The sequence below is a fragment of the Lissotriton helveticus genome, chromosome 4_1, assembly GCF_964261635.1.
Source record: "Lissotriton helveticus chromosome 4_1, aLisHel1.1, whole genome shotgun sequence".
Lineage (NCBI taxonomy): Eukaryota > Metazoa > Chordata > Amphibia > Caudata > Salamandridae > Lissotriton > Lissotriton helveticus.
This window is the reverse complement of record NC_136063.1, coordinates 55,849,165-55,871,268: the sequence shown is the minus strand read 5'-3', so window position 1 is coordinate 55,871,268 and position 22,104 is coordinate 55,849,165. Positions and strand designations below refer to the sequence as shown.

Sequence of the window (22,104 nt, the reverse complement as noted above, 5' to 3'; positions counted from 1 at the left end):
AGGATGTTGTTAGTGTCTAGAAATTGCGTAAGTGCAGAATTTACATGGTCTTCCAGAATTTTCGACATAAACAGGAGCAATGAAATAGGACGGTAGTTTTCTGCTTTGGAATCGTCAAGTGTGGGTTTTTTAAGCAGGGGAATTACTTTAGCGTGCTTCCATGTTTCTGGCACTGTTGCAGTGGAGAGGGAGTGATTAAGTAATTCTTGGCATGTAGGCAGAAGATCTGATTGGATTTTCCTAAAAACTTCAGGTTTTAGAGGGTCAGCCGGAGAGCCAGATTTGATTTTATTAACTAATTTCTCTAACTCATTAAGGGTCATAGGGGGGAAAGATGGTAGAAGAGGAGAATCAGAGTCAGGATTCATGTTCAAGTTCCAAACATTGGGGGCAATGTTTTAGGTATATATCTTCAACTTTCTTCACGAAGAAAATAGCCAAGTTCTCACAGTTTGAGTTAGAGGTGATAGTATTACCAGATTCTGCTGGAGGAGAGGTCAGGTCCTTCAGAAGCGAGAATATGGTTTTGCTCCGATTCATGCTGGTCGAGATCAAACTGGAGTAGTGAGTTGCTCTTGTTTTACGAACCAGCTTATGGTATGAGTTAATAGCAGTTCTACATAGTAGTTTTGCTTGTGTATCATATGTTTTCCTCCAAGATCTTTCCAGAGTTTTACATGTTTTTTTTGTCAGCGTAAGTTCTTCATTGAAACAAGTGTTGGCGCGAGTACTTTTGGAGTAAGTGAGTTTGATGGGAATGCATATGTCTAGTGCTTGAATAATCCATTTTTGAAAGACGGCAACAGCCTCGTCCATATTGTTGGATTGTAGCAGAGGTTTTGCTCTTAAGGCTGAACTCAAATCTGCTTCCTTAAGTTTGTGCCATGATCGTTTGAGTGAGGGCAGCTGGTTGGGCCGAGATTTGACGCCACTTTTTTTTTAACCGTATAGAAGTGGTCGGTCCATATCATAGGAGGGGAGTTAGCACTTCCAAAATCTACAGATTTGATAATATTGGATCTAAGAGGTGCCCTGCTCTATGTGTTGCCCCGGGGGTCAGCTGAACCATCTGACACACTGCCAGATCCACAATGAAGCCAAGAATCTCCGGTGCGTTCTGCAATTCTAGGTGGAGATTAAGATCACCTATGATTTTGGCAGTGTGTAAAGCAAGGGCTGTCACCATGTTAGACAGGGCTTCTCGGAAGCGCTTAGAAGGCCAGGCGGGCGGTAGATCAGGATGCCGGAGAAGGTAAAGTTTTCTCCTAATGTGATTTTAAAAAGTGCATTCTCGCAGTCAGGCAGATCTACAGGAGATAGGCTGCACGAGTGGGTTAACTTATATATGATCGCAATGTCACCTCCTCTCCCCCTTGTTCTGTCCACGCTTTTTATGGCATAGCCGGTAGGCAGAGCGAGAGCTAGTACGGCCCCCGATGATGCACATAACCACGTTTCCGTTAGGAAGAGAATCTCCGGGGAGTGGTCCTGAAGGAGGTCAAAGACCTCCGCATGATGTTTAGATAAGGAGCTACAGTTTATACTCAACAGAGTGTAAGATGGCGTAGTATCATTATAGGGAGTAGAGTATATCACTCGGCCGGACTAAAGGCGCATAACTAACATGTTGTGGGGTGCTCTGTAGGGGCCCAATCATGGGTTTTACATGTAAGTGTCCTGTTAAGTGCTCGTAATTCCTCCCCCGAATAGCAGAGTCTTGAAGTATTGGGAGGGGCAGGGTCCCTGGCTCCTGGCGACGGTCCGCGCGGACAGACGCAGACAGGCTTGCCTTTGGCGCGCCTTCGGCATGCCAGCGGCGCACCCGCTGCGCGTTCTGAAGCCGGTATGCATTTGAGACCTCGGGAGACAACGAGCTCCGCCGGGGCTATCTGCTGATTGACTCGCAATCAGTCAATCAGCTAGGGTGACAACAATAATTCTCCAGTGGCGGCAGCCACGCGAACAAATAGCGTGTGAGCCGAGGAGCAGGTAGAAAGGAAAATGAGTGGCCAGTTCAGAGATTCGTGGGTGCAATTTTAAAAGTTTAAAAAGTTTTCTCAAAAATTGTCCCCTAATAAATTCCCATCAACATTCACCACAGCAGAGCAGCGCGAACTGGCTAAGCGAGCTTTCAAGCCTGAGAGACAACGAGCTCTGCCGGGGCTGTCCGCTGATTGGCTCGCAATCAGCCAATCAGCGAGGGTGACAACAAGAATTCTCCAATGGCGGCAGCCACGCGAACAAACAGCGTGTGAGCCAAGGAGCAGGTAAAAAGAGAAGTGAGTGCGTAGTTCAGAGATTCGTGGGTGCAATTTTAAAAGTTTAAAATGTTTTCTCAAAAATTGTTCCCCCAGCAAATTCCCATCAACATTCACCACATCAGAGCAGCACATGAGCATTTCAATAACATTGAAATCTCACACATGAAATGATTAACCCTGGGCGAAGCAACTTCGCACTACGCGAGCTGCATGTAGCACAGTGCGAACACACGTAGTGTAGTGCAGCGGTCATTTTTTGCTTGTTCGCGGTCCTCAACGTCATGTTCGCGACCACGAGCAAGCAAAATGACATCCCGGCGAGACTCTCCAGGCGTGGAGGTCAGGTTTCTCATTGCGAGTGGTCGTGCATGCTCACGACTGCTCTCGATGAGAAACTACCAGTTCACGTTGAGAAAGCTGCCGCTCGAGTAAAAATCTACTCAAGCGGCAGAAAACTACAGCTCGCACTGTGCAAGATGCCATTTTCAATGATTGCACAGTGCCGGATGCTTGTTCGCACTGTGCAATCATTGAATATGCATCTTGCACAGTGCGAACATGCTACAAAGCATCTCGCGAAGTGCTACATGAAGTTCGCGTAGTGCGAGGTGCACTTCGCGTAGCTTCGCTTAGCGCTACTTCGCGAACTACGCCCACCCTTAGAAATGATGATGCAAGTGAGCATGTCAATAATGTGGCAATATCACACATGTAATGTGATGTCACACGTGAGCATGTCAATAACGTGAAAATGTCACACATACCATAAGCTAACTAAACAATACGCAGCACCCACCACATGTATATACAGTGCCTGTAGGCACCAGTGCATACAAGGTGACTGCTCCAACCAACACACCACACGAGAGAAGTCTCACAGACTTTTTACAGAGTGAAAGGCGCTTTCACTTCTCTAGTCTGCTCTGCGTGTACACCAGACATGGATCCAGTATGTGTAGGCCCCCGTGCACACCCTGTGACTACTGCCACCAACACACCACACCTAAGTGTGGAGTGCAGCTTCGAGGCACGTGTTTCATGTGCTTTGCAGCTGTGTCATTAACACATCATATTAATTGTGGTGCCTTGTTTGGGCACAGTTTGGCAACAGTAAAGCTGTCATAGTAATTAGACTGCACCTATGCACAGTGTTTGTGTGTTTAGCAGCAGTGGTAAAGGTCGCATAGTAATCAGGCTGCACCGATGCACAGTGTTGATGTGTTTAGCAGCAGTGGTAAAGGTGCCTTCGTAATCAGGCTTTTCCTATGTGCAGTGCTGGTGTGCTTGGCAGCAGTAGTGTAAGGGTGCCATAGTAATCAGACTGCACCGAGGCACAGTGTTGGTGTGCTTAGCAGCAGTGGCAAAGGTGCCTTCATAATCAGGCTGCTCCTAGGTGCAGTGCTGGTGTGCTTGGCAGCAGTGCCGTAAGGGTGTCATAGTAATTAGACTGCACCGAGGCACAGTGTTGGTGTGTTTAGCAGCAGGTCTGTAAAGGTGCCATAGTAATCAGACTGCACTGAGGCACAGTGTTGGTGTGTTTAGCAGCAGTGGTAAAGATGCCATAGTAACCAGGCTCCATGAGGTACAGTGTTGGTGTGTTTAGCAGCAGTGGTAAAGGTGCCATAGTAATTAGACTGCACCGAGGTACAGTGTTGGTGTGCTTAGCAGCAGTGCTGTAAGGGTGCCATAGTAATCAGGCTGCACCGAGGCACAGTGTTGGTGTGTTTAGCAGCGGGTCTATAAGGTGCCATAGTAATCAGGCTGCACCGAGCAACAGTGTTCATTTGTTTAGCAGCAGCACCATAAAGGTGCATTAATAATCAGGCTGCAACAATGCACAGTGTTGGTGTGTTTTGCATCAGCACCATAAAGGTGCCCTAGTAATCAGGCGGCACCGACGCACAGTGCTGGTGATTTTAGCAGCAGTGGTAAATGGGACATAGTAATCAGGCTACACCGAGGCACAGTGTTGGTGTGTTTAGCAGCAGTGCCGTGAAGGTGCCACAATATTAAGGCTGCACTGATGCACAGTGTTGGCATGTTTGGCAGCAGTGCTGTAAAGTTGCAATAATAACCAGGCGGCACCTGGGCACAGTGTTGGTGTGTTTAGCAGTGTTGTCATTAAGATGCCATAATATTCACAGTCTGTCTTCAAGCTTCTGATCTCTTGTTTTGTGTTGTTCCAGGTGTGCCACAGTGTGACCCTGCGTGTGCTGATAACGAGCTGTGCACGAACAACGCAAGGTACTCCGAGTGCAAGTGCCATCAAGGCAAATACACAAATGCAAGTAAGTTTGTAAGGTTCTTATGTATCGATGCAAACACAGACTCTAATGCATCCCTATAGTGAGCACAGCATATAATAATACCACTCTCATCAGTAACATGTGATATGTTAACACAATTGGGTAAGGCATCACAATATTTTCCCTCTACACAGACCAGAAAATTTGATCCCAGCCGCGTTCTCCAGTATCTACATAAGATACATCTGATCACCTGAGCAAAAAGCCCATGTCCCAGTGATGGCAGATGGCAGCCCATTGTGCTGTGGATGACATCATAACACAATTGATTACATCACTTTGTAGTGTAGTTCCTACATTCCCAATAGGCTCTGCGCTATGGAACAGTATATCCTATATATGAGACGTAGGACTGAGATCGACTAAGTCTCTATTGAATATACTAGACTTAATTGTGTGTGCCAGCTAGCTCAGAGGTCACTAGAAACTTTCTCGAATAAACAAGAAGGGATTAGTTTCTGACAACTTTGTTTCCCCAAGATAAAACATATCTTCAGAGTCGTGGAAACAATAGACAGATATTTCTCTCAGTCAATCGTGCATGCTTCGTTTCCCCAGAGGTGCAGAGAAATAGATAGACAGGCGTTTTCAATAAAAAGGTTTTATTGAACAGTCTTCTTTCTCAAGCATAACTGAACTGCTACAATCGTAAAACTGGTTGTAAAACATAATGCATACAGTAGAAAGAGTAGAATAAAATAATACTGTAAGGGTAAGGTATGGTTCTGAAACCATAGATAAATACATACATAAATAACAGTGGCTAAAAGTACTCAACTGGTGCGTCTAAAATACGCCTACTCCGATGTACCTAACCTAAGCTTGGTACGAAGGAAGAAGTAAGTGAGGTGTAGCATAAATGTAGTATTCTTTTGCCAAGAATCTGCCCAAGATTTCTCTAAGGGTCTAATCAGCTCCGTACCTTAGTTCAGAATGAAGAAGGTCAGACTCGGGTAGCTTGAAAATACTAGAGCTGGATTTCTCGGCAGGAGAAAAGACAGCGTCTCTCTCAGTGCGTCTGCTGGAAGGTCAGCTTCCTTCGGCACTTGCTGTAGCAGGATGCATCGGGCAAGTAGATAGTCGAACTGCTCCAAACCACCGTGTGTTTGCTAAGGCAAGTGTGGTCATATTTATACCTTGAAGTTGCCTAGTTTGACGTAAAGGCGGACATAATAACGTCATTAAGGACTCTCAGTTCATTGAAAACTCAATGAGTTCTTGGATAAGTCAGTTCTCGAGCAAGGGAAAGTCCCTAGCTGCTGTAGAAATCGTTGTAGATTTTCAGAACTAGTTGAAATAGCCCTGCCGTATTTGGACTGCATGAGCTATGCCTAAATATGGTTATGATTTATATGCCTATATAAGGATATGGTAATTTATACCTATATAGGGGCATGAATCTGGAAAATTACAATAGTGTCATTGATGATATCACTTATGATTTCTGGTGAATTTACGAGGTCTGTTGTGTTTGAGTCACAACCATAACTTGATTTACAGAGTGGTGGCTCCTCAGAAATGGGGAACAAGTGTTGCCCCACTGCATAAAGTGATAATACCTGTATGTACATTTTATGCTTCCAGCCGCCTTGCGGACAGGTGGGCGGGTGGGCGGGGATTCTGTGCTCTCAGAGCAGGGCAAGAGAGGAGTGGTTTGGTCACTCCTAAGTGCGTAATGACTGTTTGATTGGCCGTCTCGGGCTCTTAATCCAGTCATGCGCACTGCAATCGTTCTCATTGCAGGCTGAATTACAGCCTGCATGGAGTACAAGTCCAGGATCCAATTCCCTGGTAGAGACTCTGACCAGGACGCTCAACACCAATCACAATGCTGCACTGCAGCACTGTGATAGGTCAGGGGAGCCAGAGTGCCTACCAATCACAACGCTGCAATGCAGCGTTGTGTGTGATTAGTAAGTGGTGCCTGGCTGTGCTTCCATCCGATATGGAAAAGGGCAGAAGTGGAGACGCGGGACCCGGCGTAACAATACATTTTTTTTTAAATGTTTTCTTTTAAATATGCGTGACCCCTCCTCCCTGTGCAACCTGCCCGCCCCGACACCCGCAAGCCATACCGGCTGCCGCTGGATTTACAAAAGTGCATTTTTCAGTGAAGCCCATATTTTTTTAGACACCCATTTACAAGTGGCTGCAGGGTGCTTGGATGTCAGTAGGATTAGGCCTCTCTACCCAATCCACAGCTCGCGGCCATCTCCTACCGTAGGCTGCTGCGAACAGAAAAGGCCGTGTGCCGTGAGGTCGACCTTACCCCTGGCTGCTAACTGTGCCCTATCCCCCCCCCACCCCACAGACACCAAAACCCCCAATGTGCAGGCAGTGACATCTTAATGATTCTGGGGGCCTGGGGCCAAACAGATTTTGGGGGCCCCTGTCCAGAACAGCTTTGAATTTACGATCACGTTTCAGCTGATTCATGCCCTCTCTGGCCCGGTCACTGACAGTGCACAGGCACCCTGGTACAAACTCTAAATGTGTTTACATCTAATATTCAGGGACAATGACGTGTGTTTTCAATATACTAACACAGCTACAGCAGATCACCAATATTTCTGCAAACAATCTCCCAGTACTCATATTTGATCTAAAATAAACTTTTTAAATACATATTTGTCAGAAAAATGTCTGTAATAGACTACCACACATTACCTACATTAATAATAGATTAAAGGAAAATGATATTTACAACAATCTGTTTAAGAATTTTTCAAGGTCACCATTGCAAGACTCTCTCATGGGGCCCCTGACTGCCTGGGGCCACGGGCCAGAGCCCACTTTGCTCATGCATGAAAACGTCTCTGTGTGCAGGGCTGGTTCAGGCCAGGCTCTACGCTCAAGGTGCTGTGGCCGGCACGTCCACCCCATCCTGGGCAGCTGACCCCCCTCTATGTGTTTGACTGGGATAGGCGAATCCCTCTGGGTCCCGGCCGGAACCTGCCCCAACTCACTGTGGGCACCCACCCCCTCTGCGCATAGGGTGTGGATCACCCAAGTCTGTCTTTACCCAAACCGGTTACTTAACATTTTTGCTAATTTCTTGCCTACTTTTGTGAAACTGCGATTCCAAGGCAAGCTTTGTGCACATGCCCTGCGAATCCGGGCCAAGCATTGCCAACTCCCATACCTGTTGAAAGATGGCGTCTCTGATCCCCCAACCCTGATCGCTCCCTAGGAGGCCTGTGTGAAATGTAAATCCCGCCAGTGTCATTTGCATCATTTTCATAATTTTGTGCCATCCAAAATCCCCCCAAATATGCCATTACACGACTGTGAGTAATTGCACTTCTTTTGTGATAAACATTTACCACAAACGTATCATTTGAAATAAAAATTTATTGCAAACCAATGGGAGCAACAGGAAAGCAACTGCTTATTTTTCTGTAAGATTTTTTTGCTCAAAACTCACCCTGGCATTGAAAATTGACGCAAGAAGGTGTTTTAGGCTCAACTGTAGAGATAGAGGGCGGATATGAATTTCACATAATTATGCTCCATTTTGCGTAATTACCTAAAAGCTAATTGGACACATTTCCTCCTACCCACATAGGTGATCTGTGTTTTAGTTAAGCTCCCCAGGGTTTGTGGCACCCAGGTAGGAAGCAAGCCTAGTTACCAAAGCTCCTTTCTTGGATCTGCCAATCAGCCTTGGCCCTGGTCCTCTGCGCTTGTCTTAGGATCTTAGGGGAATATTTAAAGGGCTTATTCTCCACTTTTTTGGCTTAAAAAGCCTAAAAAGAGGAGATAAAAATATCGCCCTATTTACAAGAGGGTGCTAACATGCATAATTGAATGTTAGCACCCTTTTGCACTACACCTAACTGTGCATCTCGAATGAGATGCAAAATGGCCGTTCCTGACATACACTACATGTCAGGACATCAATAGCGCGGCTTTGCGCTATCAGCAAGGATGCCCTAGCATTTTAGCAGATGTTAGTCTTTAGAGAAAACTGCTCCCTTTTGCAGGGAACATCACTGGAAAACCAGCGATGTTCCCGACAAAAGGGAGATAACCTCACTATCGCTTGAATTTTTATCGCCCTAGAGTAACTTGTTGTTAGTTACAAGCAGAGATAGCCTGCGATAAACTAATTCTCGCTAAGCACGGCCTGCGATAATTATCGCTGGCGCTTGCTAATATGCCCCTAAATTCTTTCTTGAAATGAGGGAGCTTTGAGGATGGGGGGGTGAGGATCATCCTACATCCTGGAATGGCCACCACTAGAAAAATGTTTATTTTGCCGCAGCAAATCATGTCACTTGGGTCCCAGTTTTTGCTACTCGACAAAAGAAGGATTCTTTAATTTTTGGATTCCAACCAACCAAATATAAAAACGTCTTAACTCTTTAAAGCCCACCTCGCACATTTTTAAAATGTACTTATATTTTATAAACCACAGAACAGATTTAAAATACAAATATACAAACACATCATCTGAGTGAAATACTGCATTCATGCCAAATCTGTTGTAAAACCAGTCAGAAGCTTTGACTGTAGTAGCAAGAAATGTTCCTATGGCTGCTGAAATGGAAAAATAAATTCTTTTAAGCCGTCCTTCACTTTTTTCTCTTTGCACAGATGCAAGAAAATTGTCATGCTAGAACTTGGATCACTCCCTAGGTGATCATTACATTTGATGCAGATCAATCCACAGGCTCAAATGTTAAACACAATTCAAAAATCCTCTTTTCAGTGGCAAGTGTAGCTCATCCACAAGTACACAGTGGTGACATATTTTCCATATATCCTCAATGCCAAAAACAAAAGGTAAAGTGAAACTATGGTTAGCTTAAAATATAAGGCATTCAATTCAATGTGTTCAATTCAAGGCGCTTGTAGAGTGCACAACTGCCTCCGGAGACTCATCCAGGTGTTAGCGGAGGGTCCAGGCAGAAGAAAAAACTGAGAACTCTGCAAATCTAAATGCTCAATAGATAGGTGTCAAAAGGAAGATTTCGAGGCTACGTCTGAAAATAGTTAACGGTTCATTTTGAAATATTAACATATATTAAATTCATACAGAAATTCATGTTGAGGTGTTGTTAATGTTATGTTATGCTGAGTAGATTTGTAGAGCATACTATCACTTGATGGGGCCGGGTTCCTTTCCATAACATTTCTCTGGAACCCCTGGTCAATGGATCCTTGGTGTCTGCTTAGAACTGTAGATGGGAGAAATACCTTTCCATTTCGGGTTTATGACAATAGAATTTCATGAATTCGAAGAATCACAGACTCCATGTGCTAAGCTTATTCGATTTATTACAAAGCCAAAAATAACTGGACATGCAAGCATCACAAAACGAGGTTGTAAAGACAAATAGAAAATAATTTGAAGCTGAACCTACGTGCCATTTTGGGTTTCTGGAGCATGACAAGAATTACAAATTCCAAAATCAGAATGCAATCAACAAGAGCTCCTACATCAAGATCAGAATTCATTTGCAAGTTATAAGTAAAGCGTTAGTCTATCCCTACACTACCACTAACATGACAACCCTACTTAGCATTCCCCAGGCCAGTTCGGAAAAGCTGTCATTATGTGAAAACTTCCTAAAAAGTTCCCTTATGTTGTATGGGTCAGGTAGCATAAAGCTACAGAGCTCGTTCTAAGATGTTTCTTCCTTCTCTGTCGACCTATTCCCCTCTCCTCCTCATTCAACCACCAGGGCACTGTTCCTAATTACAACACAAAAATCATAAAACACGGCCATTTCACATCATCCGATCGCCTCATCTGGCTAGACACCTCCATCAGTTGAGTTTCCGCTCCGTTACGACACTCCCGGCCTCTGGGTCAATGACCTTGATTCTCAGGCCTTCTCCAGTGAGAAAGAACACCATCTCACATTATCAGCACTCCTTGTACAAATGTATCCTCTCCGCCCTGAGCATAACTCCTAAAACAAAAGCATTATTCTAACTAACAAGAATGAATTTCTCCACCTGCAACCGAAACGTGAGAAAGAACAAATCCAACGTACACAAGAAATTCAACTATTAAATCAAATACAAGATCTTCCAGGGAAGTGCATTTCAGGACTACAGAAATGGGCCAACATAAGAAAATAACATGCAGACCTTATAAAACTACACTTGGATGCACATTTTACTCAGCATTTCTAAAAACATTGCCAGGCGATCAGCCCGGGAGTACCCCCCACCCACCCGCGGGCAAGAAAGGGGGTTCCCGGTGCGACGGGAGTAGTCAGCCCCGCAGCCGCCGGTCCCTACCTCAGTATTTGAGCACATCAAAATACATAAATAATTACGAGCATCATACATAAATTCTGTAAGTTCCTGTTTTAAGTTTAACATGCATGTATTGTAACATCAGTTTCCTACACTTTTTTTAGAAAAATATCCCTAACACATCACTCTTCATGTTATTACAGTACACATTCTAATGACAAACGTTAACACAACAGTTCAGTTCATAAACTTTATTTCGATTTAGCGAAAATCACAAAAGTTAAAAAAGTATATACATAGAGGTCGAGTGGGCCAATCCAACATGTTTGTAAAACAAGAAAATTAAGAATTAATTTGGTTTAAATACAAGCACCCTAAAGATTCACAATAAAACAATAAATAAGTTAAACACTTTAAAACACACCCATGCTGGGCAGCCTACAATAGGGATCAGCTTTGCACTTTGAGTTTACAATGAAAACATCATATCAATACAGGAAAGTGCATAATGCTAGTTTCAGAAGGGAGGCGAACAGGACATAAGTTGGACGGTTACCTATGCCTCTTCTCATTCCATCGGATCACCCACACCCAACCAAGAAACTTTGCTTTTGAAACCACAACCAGCCCATCCACTGATGTTTTGAGGAATCTAAGAGACTCACTGCTGGACCTGGTACCCAGGTCGGCACATGTGGGTTTCAGCCATCTGGATCTAGGCTTGCAATATGCTGGGCAAACAAAAAAAATATGAACCGATGTTTCAGTCATGTCCAGACAGAATGGCCAGTTACTGGTATTTGAATTACACCATTTAGCAGTGAAAGCATTAGTAGGTAATGTGCCCACCCTAAACTGATGGAATAATTTCCTGTCTTGGGTTGATGAGAATATGTCCCAGTACCCCTCATATTTGGGTTCCTGCTTGAAGTCAAAAAAGGCTTTGGACAAAATGGAGCTAGAGGAAGCTACAAAACGCTTTGTATTTACCACATTCCAATAAGCAGCTTTAAACTCTGTTTTAGATGGAAACGTATTTCCGGTAAGGGAGTTCCACAGATGGCTCAACCCCATCTCGGAAAGTATATTTTTGACACATCTGAACCACACAATTTTCCTATTGACGTCTAAATCCTTGACTTCTAGGAGAGCCAGGGCATAGTGTGTGAGCTCAGGAATCACCCAGAGTCTCCTCTAGTAGGCTACTAGCCTATAGTGTGCCACGTCCCTAAATGAATGACATCCTAAATCCAGATAAAGAGGTGCTAGTGGGGTAGACTTGGGGAGGCCTATTATGGACCTTAGGAATTTATTCTGGGCCACCACTAAGGAATCCAAATACGCATATCCCGACAGCTCTGCCCCATACAATATTGAGGCACTAATTTTTGGTATTGTAAAGCTATGGGTTTTGTATATGACAATCTATGCTCCTTGAGCAAGCACCTGTAAGTTGAGCATGCCTAACAGTAAGGCGGTCTATTTGTGGCTTCCAACTTAGTTTTCTGTCTATTGTTACTCCCAGGTAGGAAAAGCTCTCAGTTTGTTCCAGAATGCCTTCATTCATACTAACATCGCCGATGACCTTTTTGGAATTAGGTAGGACCATATACTTTGTTTTATCAACATTAACAATGAGATCGTGGTCCTTACAGAATTCCTCAAATCTTGTAAGGGCACGTTGGAGACCCTGTCTAGGTTTAGAAAGAATAAGAGTGTTGTCCGCAAACATTAGTAGCAGAATCTTAATCCCTGCTAAATGTGGAGCATCTGTAGGGAAATCCTCAAAGTATTGCACTACCCCGTTGATATATATTGAGAAGAGGGTAGGGGCTAGAACGCACCCCTGTCTCACCCCCTTAACACAATAAAATAAAGAATGCAGGTGCAGACTACTTCTGATTATAATGCTCCCCTACAAATAAAAGAGCACAATCGCTCTCTATCACACTCGTGAGGGTATCCTGATGCTCAGCAGGTGAAAGTCCCTCAGTAGGATTCCTCAAAAAGCTAGGCCTTCAGCTTTTTGTAGAATTCAAAATGTGAAAAAGGAGGTGGTGGTAATAAAGAACTTATAAAGCACACATTCTCAAAGGTATTATGGTGCTAAAATCTAAGAGAGAAGATGAGATGTACAGGCAATACCTATATCTCTTGGGTGAATGATTCCTTGAAGAGCTGTGGTTTTAAATCCAGTCTAAATGGTTCCAATAATGTTATTGTTTGAATAGCTACTGGAAGAGAATTACAAATCCTAGGCGTCATACTGTAAACCTTTGCCCTCCCATTCTTCATTTTTGAAATCTAGGGAGCATAAATAAGTTGGCCATGGATGACTGCAAAATCTTAGCTGGAGCATATCTCACCACACGCTTAGCAAGGAAATCCTGAGGTAGGCCATGGGGAGCCCTGAAAACTGGCCAACAAAACTTAAACTGGATATGCTGTAATATTAGCAGCCAGTGAATTTGTTTCAACAGTGGAAGAGAATGTGCTCAATGAGGGACTTTACGCAGCAGCATTTTTGCAGTAGTTGAAGTCTCTTTAAATCTCATTGTGGTAATCCTAAATAGATGCTATTGGAATAGTCAATTCTCCTGCCAATCATACCTGCAATACCTGCCATAATTGTTTTCATGGCTCCAAAAGAAAAGTAAGGCCTAAGCTTCCTCACCGATCATAGAAAAAATATGCCTTTGGAAATCACAGCTATCTTATTTTCCTCTACGATTCCTAAGCTTTTTGCCACCATATTAAGTGTAGGAAGCAGGCTCAACTGTCTGTGCTAATAATGATCAGTCCAAGCTTCCAGGTGATCATTGAGGACACAATTCAAGAAATTAGCCTTCAGCCACTCACAAATAAAGCTCAATGCATCTTGAAATAAAAATTAGGCTATCTCTACATTATCCATGCATAAAATATTCTAGGAGTCATCTGCATAGTTAAAAAATGTGGCATCCTTTTCTAGTTAACCCCTTTAATAAAGTATGTGTAGAATTATTAAACAGATTAAGTGAAAGGGCTGATGCCTGGGGAACTCCACAATTGACCTTTACCTTAGGTGCTCTATAAGGCGCTAATTGTACTGCATAAGTTCTGTTACTAATTAAAAGAACTCCATATAAAGTGGCATTGTCAGATCACTGATGGCTTCCATATATAGTGGCAAGGTCAAATCATTGGGACCTCCATATAGAGTGGCAAGGTCAAATCATTGGTGATCACCATAGAGAATTGCATGGTCAGATCATTGGCGACCTCCATATATAGTTGTTTGGTCAGATCATTGGTGACTTCCATATATAGTGGCATGGTCATTTCATTGGGACCTACATATAAAGTGGGAAGGTCAGATCATTGGTGACCTCCATATAGAGAGGTATGGTGAGATCATTGGTGATCCCCATATAGAGCGGCTTTGTCAGATCATTGGCAACCTCCAGATAGAGTGGCAAAGTCAGATCATTGGGGACCTCCATAAAGAATGGCATGGCCAGATCATTGGCGACCTCCATATATAGTGTCATGATTAGATCATTGGAGATCTCACCATATAGTGACATGCTCAGATCATTGGTGACCTCCATGTAGAATTGCATGGTCAGATCATTGGTGACCTCCATATAGAGTGGCATGGTTAGATCATTGGAGACCTCAGCATACAGTGAGATTCTCAGATCATTGGGGACCTCCATATAGAATCGGATGTTCAGATCATTGGCGACCTCCATAAATAGTGGCTGGGTCAGAGTGGAATGGTCAGATCATTGGAGACCTCAGCATACAGTGACATGCTCTTATCATTGGTGACCTCCATGTAGATTTGCATGGTCAGATCATTGCCGACCTCCATATTGAGTGACATGGTCAGATCATTGCCGACCTCCATATAGAGTGGCATGGTTAGATCATTGGATACCTCAGCATACAGTGACATGCTCATATCATGGATGATCTCAATATAGAATCGCATGGTCAGATCATAGGTGACCTACATATACAGTGGCTTGGTCAGATCATTGGTGGCCTCCATATGGAGTAACATGCTCAGATCATTGGCGACCTCTATATAGAATTGCATGGTCAGATCATAGGCGAACTCTGCAAAGAGTAACAAGGTCAGATCATTGGCAACCTCAGCATAGAGAGACATGGTCAGATCATTGGCGACCTCCATATACAGTGGATTGATCAGACCATTGGTGACTTCCATATAGAGTGGCTTGGTCAGATCTTTGGTGACCTCCATATAGAGTGCCATGGTCAGGTCATGGTAGACCTCTGAATAGAGTGACATGGTGAGATCATTGGAGACCTCCATATGGAGTGGCATGGTGCGGTCATTAGTGACCTCCAAATAGAGTGGCATGGTCCGATCATTGGCGACCTCCAAATAGAGTGGCATGGTCCGATCATTGGCGACCTCTTTATAGAGTAACATGGTCAGATCATTGACAACCTCAACATAGAGTGACATGGTCAGATCATTGGAGACATCCATATGTAGTGGCATGGTCAGATCATTGGAGACCTCAGCATACAGTGACATGCTTAGATCATTGGAGACCTCAGCATACAGTGACATGGTCTGATCATTGGCAACCTCAGCATAGAATGAAATGGTCAGATCATTGGTGACCTCCAGATAGAGTTGCATGTTCAGATCATTGGAGACCTCAGCATACAGTGACATGCTCAGATCATTGGAGACCTCAGCATACAGTGACATGTTCAGATCATTGGTGATCTCCATATAGAATCGCATGGTCAGATCATTGGAAACCTCCATATAGAATGGCATGGTCAGATCATTGAGACCTCAGCATACAGTGACAGGGTTTGATCATTTGCAACCTCAGCATAGAGTGACATGGTCAGATCATTGGAGACCTCCATATCATTACAGACCTTCATATAAAATAGATCATTGGAGACCTCGGCATACAGTGACATGGTCAGATTGTTGTACACTTAGCATTTCCGCTTCCCAGAAATTGTGTGACAAGTTATCTTGTTTTTATAAGACAATTTAGCATCTATTCAAGGTAGCTTCACACAGGGAAACATCTGTCTCTTCTATTTCCTCAGCTTTCGAGACCTGGGTGGCTCAAGTACAAACTGCTGGGGGCCTTCTCAACTTCTAGGAGATTTCTCTGGAAGAGAACAGAAAGTTAATTTTAAATGTGCCCTGGCCCTCCTATTGGCTCCTGTCCACCCAGCATTTTTGCTGGTGCAGTGGAGACCATTATCACTATGTTTAATAAACTATTTAATGGCACATTGGCCTCAGGGGTAGTGCGCAAGGAATGTACACACGCATCAGTGATTCCTTGGTTTAACCTGCATTTGGCAGAGCCAATAGGTCTCTCCTATGGGTGAGCTACTGGCTATGTCAATCTGGTGTGGGTGTTGAACAGAAAGTTGGGTGGTGAATTGTGGATTACAGCACTTGTAAGAAAAGCAGTATGAAGTGGCCAGCACTACCCACTTCATAGGCTTTTTTTTTTGTCTGTTGTGCAGGTGAAAGTTTTGCAGAGAAATAGCGCATTTTGCTTACTTGTTTGAAGTCCCAGAAGGCAGAGCCTCCCAGTGCAAACATACATAACAACCGCATACGTATGTTTCATTCCATCTGATACCTCCATGCAAAGAGAGAGGATGTGGTGTAACTGCCAAAGCTTTCGACTTTGGAGCTGGGGAACCAGGTTAGAGTCTGTGCTGGTTCAACATTCTTGAACCTTAGCAAATCACTTAAGCTCCCCGTGATTACACAAAATGAATGTTGCTTTGTGTAAAGCACTCCAACACCTTTGGGTCAAGTGCACTCTATATAAAAACTGCAACAAAAACAAAAGTCAGAGGCTTGGACAAAGCCTTCTGACCTTCTGGCTCATTTGTTGTGCTGGGTTGGGACACAGCAATGGGAGAGAGGGGGAACAAGCAAACACAGACAACGGGGAGGGAGAAAACAACAGTGCCAGCCACTCTATAGAGTGGCTTAAAAAAAAGAAGAAAAATAGCTCCCAAAAGCACACACATAACAATACAAGTACTCGGACCATGCACTAAGAGAGTGTCATGTGCAAGAAGAGAGAAGTGCTGACTGCTTAGCTAACCAGCAGGAGCTCAGTAATTGAGAGTGAATTAGAAGTAATGTGTGGCCTCTAAGTTCACTAAGAGTAAACAACATGTCTCGCCTAGACAGCGCATTAGCTTTCCAGGTGAGACTTAAAAAACCTACCTTGCAGGGGCGCCCCCTAAGACTTTGTTACACCACCAGCATTACACTTAGTGCCCTAATGTCCAGAGTTATAAAGCATAGTGAGATTCAGTTTAGTTCGGCTGAGTCTGGTCCACTGGAGTTGAAATAACATGGACTATGCAGTGGCAGCACAATAAGGAGCAAGGCCAATCAGAATTGCAGGAAAGTGTGGGCCTGTGTTCTTTCAATGACATCTCATGTATTCCTAACATAATGATTGCACTACCCCCAGTGTACCTGCACCAAAGAGCTGGTTACTCTGGTAACACAGAGGCTCTCCTTGCAGCCACCATGTTGATAGTCATCCCTACAAACTACCGGGGCAGGAACTGATTAGCTTGTGGGAGAATAGGTAAAGGGTGCAGCAGTTTAAAGGAATGGAGAGGACCCCTTACAGGGGCCCAATTACAAGTCTGGCAGTCCGAAGATTGCCAGACTCATACTGGCATGGTGGTGGCAGGTCCAGCCACTGCTGCACCGGCGGTCCGACCGCCCCATTAGGAGTTGGCAAGTTGGCCCACCCTGGGACCGTTTGAGTGGCTTTCAGACACTTCAATATGCTTGGTGGACCGATGCGGTCCTTCTAAGTATATTACAGGATTCCTCTTCTTCAAGGTTTACATGGAGGATCTACCTCCATGTAAACCTTGGAGTAGAAGAAACAGAGGGGGCCCTAAAGGGCCCCCCTTTGCCTCAACTGCATGTGGATGCACACAGGGGGCGATTACATGGGCCCCCTGTGTGCATGTACATAGCTTCCTGAATTACATGGACTTTCAAGTTCATGCCATGCAGTAATCTTGTAGTGTGGTCCCACGTGGAGCCTTTTTCACCCAATACTTCTCACAGAAAATAGAGCTCATCTACCAAATAATAGTCCCTTCAGGGAGCCAACCTGCAGACTTTTTGTCATCCGATCTGCCAGCACAGCCACCTCTCGGTTGCTAAAGAGTTTTCCTCCTGTGACACTGACAGACGTAGATACTCTTCTTCGCATGGTCAAATCAGGTTCCCCCCTAGATACCATCCTGGCCAAAGTTGTCTCGTCTCTATCCTGCCATTTGTCTTCTCGCATTCAGGGTCTTTTCAATCTCTCACTGAGAGAGGGTCATGTTCCGTCAGAATGGAAAGCAGCACAGGTCATGCCGATCCGCAAGAACAACAAGGCTCCACTAACGGACCTCTCTAATCTCTGCCCCATTTTGCCCCTTCCCTTCCTGAGCAACCTTTTGGAGAAGCACATAAATAACACCTCTCTTACCATGCTGAAGAGCCTGGTTGCCAAGACTCCTCTCAGTCAGGCTTCAGGCCCAAATACAGCACAGAATCAGCCCTGCTTGCAGTCACGGATAACATCAGGATGGCCCTATATAGGGCCCAATCTATGATTCTGGTGCTGTTGGGACTGAAGGCGGCTCGACTCATAGATTTGGCTCTGCAGTGGATGACAAGTTTTCTTTCTTCTCGTTCTCAGATCGTCATCCTTGGCCTGTACTGCTCGGGGCCTATGGAATTAACCAAGGGAGTGCCCCAGGGCTCCTGTTTGAGCCCCACCTTGTTTAATATCTATGTTGCTCCCTTGGCCGACCTCCTCAGGGTGTGGATGTTCATTACCATCTCTTACGCCGATGACACACAACTGCTTTTCCCATTTGACAAAGTCACTCCAACAGTACAGGCAACCTTCTCCTCTGGTATGAGAGCTATCTCTAGCTGGATGGAGAGTAACTTCCTCCAATGTAATGTTGGGAAGACGGAGATTCTGCTCATTGGGAAGCTCCCCTACTATGGACTCCAGATTGGTGGCTGGCTGACCTTGGGGTTCACCCTGATCCTAAATCCCTGGTCAAAGACCTAGGTATTCATCTTGATCAGGCTCTTACCTTGAAGGAGCATGCCGCTCAGACAGCCGGTTCCTGTCTTCACACAATGGGCCTACTACGCCGAGTCTTTCCTTTGCTTCCTGACTCAACACGAAAGACCTTGACTCAGGCACTTATATTAAGTCATCTGGACTACTGCAATGGCTTGTTGAGTTCTGCTAATGAGGTCTCGCTTAGCAGACTGCAGTTTGTCCAGAACAATGCAGCATGATTGGTCCTCAATGCCCCTTCCCAGGACTATCTCCCGCCCTCTTCTTTGCCAGCTGCACTGTCTTCCTATACGCAAGCAGGTCAAGTTCAAAGTCTGTTGTACCATCCACAAGGTTTTTTTTAACCTTGGCCCCATATCCCTCCGAGAAATTTACACCTTTTCTGCCTTTTGGTTCCCTCTGCTCGGGATCCAAATCTCTTCGTGTGGTCCCTCGAGTCAAGAAAGCCATACTGGGTGGCAAGGCTCTTTCCCATCTCGGTCCCCTACCCTGGAACAAACTTCCTCTGCATCTAAGACAATGTTCAGACCACCTACGATTTAGAAAACAGCTTAAAACCACTCTTTTCCATCTGTGATGTTGCAATTCAGCCACATGTTCTGCCTCCAGTGCAAAGCGCAGAGATACCCCTTCGGGGGTCGATTCAGGCGCTATACAAACAAATAAATAAATAAATAAAGACACTGCCACCTTTAAAAGAGGCACCGCCACGCCACCAGCCTACCAGACTACTTAAGAGTCGTAATCTGGAGGGCAGGCGGGGCGATCTTCGGCGGATTGGAGGCACTGCTATTTGCACCGCTACGCCACCTCTCCACCGAAAAATCATTATCAGGGCCATAAGTGTTACTGCCATGGCTGCCATCTTCCTTGGTCCTTGTAGGGGAGTGGTGACAAGGCGGTATTTCTTACCTCATATATTGATCTTCTAAATCCCATGGGCTGACCTAAATTGTGAAGGCTTGACTATGGAGCTAATGTCTTAATCACTGCCTCATTCAAGAAGCTGGAACTGCCCGAAAGCCCATGTCTGTATGTCTATGCATATGTATGTGAATACATGCAAAGTGTGTGTGTGTGTCGATAACAGGCCTGCCCACACAGCTAAAGCTTCCTGTAGCAAGACCTAAAAAGAGGCAGTGAACAGTGTCCTGTAGGGGTGATGTCTGTGATGTTCTGCTAGAATGTGTGCGAACCTTTCAGAACAACTGCAAATAAGCTGAAATATTCAATCAGAACGAAACAGTACATGTTATGGTTATTGTGTTTCTATGTTCGCTACCCATTAAAATGATACGCCTTGCAGAATGCTACACTCCTGGAGTGGTAAATAAGCTGTTCGTGCATGTATTTCTCAACGGGTCGTGTTTTGTTGCAGGTCGCAGTGACATTGTTCCCACTGTGCAGTGTGAAGGTTCAGCAATGACATTGTCTCTCAACAAGTGCCTCCTGGAGAGGTTCAGGTACAGCCTCACACAGATGCATTTTGCGGATACGAACTGCACGGTCACAACTTATGTGCAGCTGGAGGGAAATGAACGGGTGATCCAAGTTAAAGCCATTCCACAGGCAGGATGGTGTGGAAATGAGATGAAGGTAAGAAAGGACACACTCTGTGCACACATACAAAATTACTTCAGGAGATAAATGAGAAGGGATCCTACACTCAACTCTGGACTCCTCACAGTAGGATTCAGTACTTCACAGTCAATGACTCTTCAGCATGAATGTATGTATGTATGTATGTATATATATCACTGCTCCTCCACTAAGGCAGAGGAGCATTGCCTCACTGCCAGGAGCAGCAAAGAAAGGAAAAAATAAAATGATAATAACAGAATGTTTATTATCATTTAATTTTTTCCTCCTACTGCGGCAATGCGTGAGGGGGTGCAGAGCTGCCTGGGAGGAGTGGAATACACTCCTGTGAGCAGTGACTGTTTGGTCGGCCCTCTCGTCATCCACAATCCCCTGTCCTCCATGCAGCCTGCATGGAGAACTTGCCCACCCTGCAGCCCTGGCTGGGCGCCGTGTCACGGGGCTCAGATCAATCAAAAGAGCGTTGTGATTGGCTTAGGGGTGGGAGCCTGACTGCCTGCTTCCTGTTCCTACCTGGAGTCAGATACCGGCAGCAGGGAAGAACACGCAGGACCCGGCGGCAGCAAGGTAAGTTTTTTTTGTTTTTTTTAATGCCTCCCACGAGCCCCTCTCACACCCGCCCCTCCACCTACGAGCAGTGCCAACCCCCCTGATATATATATAAGTGTGTGTGTGTGTGTGTGAGTGGGTGTGTGTGTATGTGTGTGTGTATGTATGTTCATATATATGTATGCATGCATGTTCATGATACTGCTGTAGTGTGAACCTTGGCAAATGTATCTTGTCCAATGCCCCCCACTCTTTTCTTCCATCCCATCTTCACTTTGACTGCTGTTGTTTATTTTCTTAAAAGATGTTCAATGATTTGTTTCTATAAATAAAGTTGTAATTTTAAACAAGCCTGAGCGTTTTATTCTTCTGAGAAAATAAAATATGAACATGAGTAGAAGTTTGTCTGATATTTTTCATAAAAATTATCTTTAATATCTCTATTCCTGTCTTTTCTGTTCTAGATACATAATGATAAGAGGATGACTCTCTCCAATGTCCTCTATATTCTCCCTGACAATTCAAGTGGCATTATAATTAGCAACATCCTGATGTTCACCTTCTCATGTACATATAACATGACAATGCAGACCAGCCTGCTCACGGCGCTACATCCTATTATTGGGTAGGTGTCCCTGGAAAGGGCTGAATGTAGAAATATAGCCATGAGTATTTGTCGATCTTCAGTTTTATGATGTAGATTTGTAACCCTCCCTTACTCTTCATCCAAAATTGCTTTTACTTTCTCATTCTGCTCTATTATGTTTTGTCTCTTTCCATTTCTTTTTATATGAAGCATTTTCTGTGGCAATGAAGGCACTGTGCATTATGTTTAATGGCAGAATTGGGTCCTCTCAGGAGTCTACAGACATTAGTTTCCCAAGACTGGTGGCCAAAAATGCTAACATTCAATATTGAAAAGAAAATGTAAAAACAAATACTGTGGCGGATCACTTTTAAACAGATGATGACGAGACAATGTTAGCATGATTCAACAATGAATATGCAGTGCAAGAAAACTAACTTGGATCATTTTTATCC

At 44.5% G+C, this 22,104-nt stretch overlaps 1 protein-coding gene across 1 annotated transcript in view; it reads left to right on the top strand.

The window, feature by feature from the left end:
• The first annotated feature begins 1,655 nt into the window (after positions 1–1,655).
• LOC144827851 (uromodulin-like) overlaps positions 1,656–22,104 on the top strand; it is a 105,127-nt gene continuing 84,678 nt past the window's right edge. Inside the window, exons 1-4 of the mRNA XM_078686015.1 lie at positions 1,656–1,668; positions 4,448–4,549; positions 20,294–20,511; positions 21,528–21,688. Coding sequence (XP_078542141.1) covers positions 1,656–1,668; positions 4,448–4,549; positions 20,294–20,511; positions 21,528–21,688 — 494 coding nt within the window. The remainder of the gene's footprint in view (positions 1,669–4,447; positions 4,550–20,293; positions 20,512–21,527; positions 21,689–22,104) is intronic.